Consider the following 7,394-nt stretch of genomic DNA (forward strand, 5'->3'; position numbering starts at 1 on the left):
CCGTTGTCTTGATGATAAACATTAATATCGTTTGCGGGTTGTCTCGTTTCGGTATCGTTCGTTACCTGCCAAAGATCCTGACCTTGAAGATATGATTTGATACATGTCGACCATTGTTTGTAGTTATTCTAGTTCAACTTCTTGATTCCTCCTACAACTTGTAAATCTGCCATTGTTTCGGTTACACGGTACCGAATTACTTCTTGATATGATCGGTTCCTGGACAGGAGTTTATATTTTCTTTCTCGATAGACTTGAATAACAAAAAAAATAGATATATTTGCGCTGCTGCTTTGTTTATTAATTGGGGTACAATTAATTTCTCAACGTGATATCTTTAAATTATCTAATCACAAATATGTGTGGCAAGTGTCCATTCACATAAGACAAAAAAGGAACTTGATTCTTTTCTTTTGCTCCACAGAAATAAAACCCAATTTTTTTTTCTTTCCACTCAATCGATTGAACGGAACCGGTGTCGGCTTGCCGGTTAATCCAAAAATCGATGATGTAACCACGAATCTTTCTTAGTTCTTGCGGATGGCTCTCAATCTATCTTCAACTAGCCTCCGGGCTTCTTCACGTAGTGATCTTGAATCGTTTCTTGACCACGATCGATTTCTTGGCCTCTTATGCCTTTGATTGGAACTACAATCACAATCAAGACTTTCCGTGATCGAAAACACGAGCCCGGATCGTTAGGCTTTGATACCACTTGTTAAACCTTAGACAAGTGAATCAAGAACACCAAACACGATTTTGCATAAAACGTTTATGCGACTCTTTTCATTAACAAGAAACAAGGACAAAATACTTTCTACTCTTCTCTACTCTACTTTTCTCTACTCTCAACAAAAGAAAACTAATGATGGGTTTATATAATACCCACAATTCTAATCATACTCAAACTAGGAATCACAATTAAACTAGACCTCTAATTTATTTAATAATAAGTAAAACATAATTATGACACCAAGTAATTCAACTTGGTCCCTGAACTTTGGATCTCCACCAAACCGCCTCTTGAGATCTTCCGTACCACCCTTACACTTTTCGCATTAACCATTCGGGTCCTTCAAGTTGGTGTTGCTCCAAGTTTTATATACTATTCATTTGATACAACCATTTAAACAGAAGGCAATTAATACTTGTGAACACCAATTAATAAGTTACAATAGTGTCGGATAGCTCACTAGTCCGCGTCACTTCTCACTCACGTGAGTCGGGTTTGAATCCTGACCCCTTCCAGTTCCATATACTCTATGGACTTAACTAATTAAATACTTGTGAACACATTTGTGTATGGGACACAATCGTACTCAACATCCGGGCCATAAATGCATGTGTAATGTATGCATACGACATTGTAGTATGGCCTTATACATTATAAACAAGACCATGTACTTGAGCACATTCGTATCTATTTAGTACATGCATAAGAGAGTTACGTCTCTAGACACGAACTAGAAATCCAGTCTTAAGCATTTATGTTACTTTGTGATAACTTCGTTACAAGTGTCTCATCATGCTAGCTGTTAGAATTCCTTAAAATCACATCGACTTCACAGACAAGTCAAAAAAGAAAATTGAATCAAAACTATCTTGGAATAAGTCCTTGAAATTAATCATAAAGTTATACAAAATTAACATAAAACCATAAGTAGGTTCAAATATCTTTATATTATGAAAAAACTATACAGAAGTTAACTCTTGTTAACCTTTTAATTTCCCATTATATATGTAGGTTTAGTGATAAGATTAAGATGCCTACATGATTGTCTATCATGTTCCATGAGGCTCATGGAAATCTGTTGAAACTGCTTTTTTGTGAGCTGATGTGGCAACCATTTCCACATTTTTAATTACATTTTATTAAAAAAAAACTATGTGTGAACAGTGTTGTAGTAATCACTACTTGTTAGTCGGCTGGTGGGGTGAGGACTAACAATTAATCGGCGTCTGGTCATGATTTTTTATAAACCATCGATGTGGACTTGATTATATTGTCATACGTAGCCCTAAACATCCTTGAAGAGTGGAGAATGAGGAGAGTGCTTACATCATCACCATTTGATTCCATATTCTTCACCACATATTTTGTATATAATAGATCATATATCTTGTTTCACAAAGAAAAGAAGTAGTAGAAGATACGATTACTTCTAAGGTCAAATGGCATAATTTAGTTTTCTAGAATTCATTTAGATTTCAACTTTCCCACAAGCAATAATTTGCAATATCATATTATAAAAGATGCTACAACATGGATAATGTGTCTCCTAAATTAGAATCACAATGCACTAGTGTTCAATGCAATTTCTTTCTGTCATTGGATATAAATTTATAGAATAATAAAAACCTAATAGGTACTTTGTACTACAATGATCATTCATTATTTAATTTATAAGAATATGATTATATATTAAGAAACTCTAATGGAACCCTAAGCTAATGTTTAATATGCTAAATCCCTAACTATTTATCTATGTCATATCTTTCATGGTGCTCCACTTGACATTTAAGAAAATATTCTCCTACTGCTTCCTTCACCCTGAAATTTTTTATCCAATATATTACAAAATTTAAAGTCAACATTACGAGCGTATATGAGGTGTTAAGTGCGCTATCAAAACGTCATATTAATATAATCTCAATCATCCATGACATGCGCGAAAGAGTGAGCCATCATTTCTTCCTTTATTTACTAGGGAAGTACTTGTCTTTTCACATTTTTAGCATATAAACCTTTAAAAGAGACTTTACCATCATCCTATATGTGACATTAAAAGTCAATGTCAAATTTTATTTTCTATAATTTTTCTAAAACTCTTAACAACCTTTTAACTTCCCATATAAAATATTTCCAACATTGACTATACTAAACTATTATTATTTTATTTATCTTATTTCTACATATCAATCTATCATTGTTAAGGGTAAAATATGAGAAGAAAAAAAAAGTAAGAAGGAAAGAACACGTCATGTAATCGGTGGGAGGTTTTAAATTTGTCACCCAAAAATGTGTGGGGTGAAATGTGAAGTGTGATGGTGGGGCGAGATGAAGATAAATAATTAGTATATATATTAATTAGTAAAAATTCAAATATAAAAAATTGTGCCCGCACACCCGGCCCACGGAGAGCTTCACATTTCAATGGTCTTTCAACGTAATGATGTTTACTCTTGGGACTTTAGGGTACAAGTAACACTAAAAAGAAAAAAAATATTGAGGAAAACCACCCCATACTTTGTATGTAGGTCCGTCTCTGCTTAGCCATAGAGAACTTACGTGTTTAATGAGATGTATGACTTGTAAAACGTTTCGCGTTCTTCCTAAAAGAGCACTTAAGAGGATTAGACTCTTGTGAGTTAGAATAGTGGGTGTAAGACAATTTCTATGAACCACTTTTAAAAACAATTGTGACCTCCAATTTCGACATATATCTTTTTGTTGAAGAATGTGAAAGCACAAATAGGTCTTTACCACCCTTTTATATATCTCTTTTTAATATCAAGGATAGTTTATATTCTTTATTTTTATTTGGGATGAGAAGATTAGGAAGGACTTGAGAAACTTACGCATTTCTAAGGACATGATCAAGAAAATAAGTTTGTTAAGACGTATGATTAATGTTAATGACTTTTAAGGGAGGGTGTGCATTTGCTTTAGCTTTCTCTTAGTTTTTATTTTTTCCCTTTATATGTTGTTGGCCTTTGCATCTTATTACAACTAAGTATCATTTGAAAAATCAATAACAATAAGATATCAATGATTCATTACAAGCTAATCAAGAAAATTGTATATGATCCTTCCATAATCCATAACATCAATAATCCAATATATCATTACAAATATGATATGAAAGAATAAAAATATATTATCCTTTGTAAAAAAATTAAATTAAACTCTTTCTTGGAAAAAGGTAAAATACAACAAAAATATGCAAATTCTGCTCACTTAGCATGGAAGTACATGATGTTTAATGCTGGATTTTCAATATCATCTTCTTTGATTTTACCCTCAAACCATTTATTAATCGTGCCACGATACGGGTTTTCGTTAATCATGTTGTTCGGCCACTTATCAACCAACTGAAAATCAAAACAAGATGCAGCCAATTCTTTGATTTTACCCTCAAACCATTTATTAATTGTGCCAAGATACGGGTTTCCGTTAATCATGTTGTTTGGCCATTTATCAACCAAATGAAAACCGAAACAAGATGCAGCCGAGAGTATAGATTCCTCATCAACCCGACGAAAAATATGGCATAATATTAACGCTGGTTTAACTCCCACTTCATCACCTTGACTACTTGAAATCAACTCTTTTGCGGTTTCAAATAATGGCATAATCGCTTCAGCAACATAAGTTACATCGGTTCCAATAATAACATCAAAACCCTTGTTGTCACTTAGTTTCTTGACAGAGTCAATATGTTCTTTATCACCCCAGTTTAGTTTCTTGATATGTAGCTTAGATAATAAAGATTTATCGAGATTTAAAGTGACGTTTTCGTTGAGAAGTTCTAGTGCTTTGTCGTCCCTGTCTGTGGGGACCACAAGGCGGGCGGTTTTGGAGGCAATCATTGAGCAGATTCCTCCACAACCGGAACCGAGCTCTAAAACGTTTTTACCAGAAACGATGGTTTGGTTTAGAGCAAGAACCGAGGCCATGAGTCGAGATGATTCCCATAACATTAAACCGGTTGACTTGCAGGTGTGTTGGAATTCTTTGGAAAGTAATTTGATTTTAAAGTTCCAGTCTTGTAGCTTCAACTCCATAATCTGTTACATTGGAATATAACTATATAAATAAAAAAATTTATATTTGTTTTTATTAATACCAGCTATTATCTTTTGGTCGCTGCCAGTCCCAACTAACGAATTGGCTCCTGATGGCCCCAACTTTTAACATATTTGTTCCCAACGGTCCGCGACTAATAGAAAACGTTTTTGTCCGGAAAACATACATTTTTTCCTGAAAATCTTAACATTTTTGTCCCAAACATCTTTGTAACTTTGTATCGGACCTTTAGGAACATTTTTCTAGTAAAAGCCCCAATTATTGAGGTCGCCAGAACCCTAGAACCACCGTCGGAATCGAGTGGTGGTGCTCAAGTGGTGGCGGTTGGTTGGTGGTGGCGGTGTTCAGGTGGTTTTTTCGGGGAAAAAATGTGAGCTCTCCGGCCAAAAACGTTTTTCCAGCTACCAGCAACTAACGACGTTATGATTATGTTAGTCGCGGATCGTTGGTAACAAATACGTTAAAAGTTGGGACCGTCGAGAGCCAATTCGTTAGTCGGAACCAGCAGCGACCAAAAGGCTATAGTTGAGATTAATAAAAACCAATATACCATAAAAAATAAATTATGGTTTGATGATCATAAAGGAAAATGCTGACCTCATCCCTTGATGAAGAAATGCCAAACATATCAAAAGCAAATCCTTCAGATATATCAACATCACATCCGTCTTCAGGCTCGTTTGAGATTTTAGGTATCTCAAGATTATTATCATTATTTAAACGGAAAGCAGCTTGTAACCATCGCCTACATTCTCAAACCAGTAAGAACACAAAAACATACATAACTTCATTTACCCTTGATTATCCTTTTTAGTGTAAGATTACTTACCGATTCATTACAATTTCACGTGAACGATTTTCTACTTGCTTGCAACACACACCACATTCTTCAGTGCTGAACCCATTTTCTTGAAATAAACTTTTCAATAAATCTTCAGAGAAGTAGAACGCACGCTGAAACATTATGTGAAACAAAAAAAATGTGTAAAAAATAAATTTTGTTAAAAAGCTCAAATATCCCAAATTGGAGATCGAACTTACAGTTCCATCACCTCTAACAAAAAAATTCTCACTGATCTTCTGATCCTTGGAAGTAAGCCTTTTCTTTTGAGTGATTGTACCAATTAAGCAATAAAATTAGTTATTCAGAACAGTTATGTTCACATAATTGAATATAAATTTAAGTATTAAAAATATAGAAGAACCTGAGCAAGATCTCCAGTAGCATAGTCACGGAATAACACATAAGCATTTGGCTGCAGATGATAACAATTTATTTAAAATTTTTAGTCAAAAGAAGCCTTGAAGGCAAAGATTCAAATCATTATATTAAAAAACATAATCATAACTTACTTTCAAAATTTTCTTGATGTTCTGCAATACCAGAGGCATCTTCTCAGGTGATACTGCAGATAAGACAAATATCTATTTAACATGTCAGTTGCTAAGTTAACATTGACCCCACAAACAAGAAGCTTTAAAAAGTCGAAATGCAATACCATTGTAACAATGTCAACGGAAGATGCCGGTATATGGTACAGCAGGTCATCACTTGTTAAATCACACGCAAATGCGTTTATCTTTGACTCGTCAAAGTCTTTATGTGCCTATTGCAAGTATATGTACATAACACAATATAAAAACTTGTTACATGTTAAACTTTTGAACAAGTGTAATGTAACCATAGGTGAACGAAGAACACTAAAAATAAATAACCTTGACCAAGTCAACGGCCCGAGGTGAGAAGTCACAAGCATGGATATATAAAGCAGGGTAGGTAGCAGCTAAAGGAAAGATGGTGTTTCCAGCTCCACATCCAACCTACGAAATCAATGTAAACAAATATTATTCGAAACATCATTTCAGATTGTAAATACTTAAATCGCATGATAACCGATCCATAGTGGCATAACAAAAATAAAAATAATTACCTCTAGAACAACCTTTTCTTCTGCTTCCTGAAATAGCAAGTAATGTGTCAGACTTCTTACAACCTTCTAGCGCTCAAGTGTATATATGTTTACACGTATACGGGTGGCAATGGGTTCAAATGAGATCCACTATATATTAGGACCATCGGTCCATTACAAACCATTTAATTCACTACTGAATACATGCATTTCATCAATGAATAAAGTATTTTTAGAACGATTAACATACTATAGGTTACTCATTGGTGAATAAACTGTTTCCGAATGGTTCGCATATATTTAGTGGTTCTCACTTTAATCCACCACTATATATAGAGAGACGGTCATTCAATACATATAAATTTAAATTATCATTAAACTTAAAATAAGAGTTAAGTAAACACTACGTACACTCACGGAGAAATAGTGTCCCCATTCTTTATCCAAGTAATGTCTATCCTTGAAGAACTGAAATTATTAATCATGAACAGAAAACAAGAAGTCATAACAATGTACAAGTTAAATTACTGCAATGAAGGGGAAAAGCAAAACAAACCCAATATTTCTGAGCGTTTGTAGAAAATATCCCAATATTTCTGAGCGTCCTTTTCATATTTCTCTATCAAAAACAACTCAAAATTTAGAACAAACGAACCTTCAACACCAACCTGCAATCA

The 7,394-nt window shown here is 34.0% G+C and overlaps 1 protein-coding gene across 1 annotated transcript; it reads right to left on the reverse strand.

Moving 5' to 3' along the window:
* Positions 1 to 3,954: 3,954 nt before the first annotated feature.
* On the reverse strand, positions 3,955 to 7,191 carry LOC143590866 (uncharacterized; the record flags this gene model as incomplete). Its single annotated transcript, XM_077071217.1, has 10 exons — positions 3,955 to 4,788; positions 5,405 to 5,552; positions 5,637 to 5,761; positions 5,849 to 5,911; positions 6,013 to 6,063; positions 6,161 to 6,232; positions 6,307 to 6,414; positions 6,524 to 6,628; positions 6,739 to 6,765; positions 7,129 to 7,191. Coding segments are annotated over 10 exons (1,596 nt in total), but the record flags the coding sequence as incomplete, so codon positions are not given.
* Positions 7,192 to 7,394: the final 203 nt, after the last annotated feature.

The sequence above is a fragment of the Bidens hawaiensis genome, unplaced genomic scaffold (assembly GCF_021521415.1).
Source record: "Bidens hawaiensis isolate Kalapana, Puna unplaced genomic scaffold, B.hawaiensis_p1.1 tig00039025_1, whole genome shotgun sequence".
Classification (NCBI taxonomy): Eukaryota; Viridiplantae; Streptophyta; class Magnoliopsida; order Asterales; family Asteraceae; genus Bidens; species Bidens hawaiensis.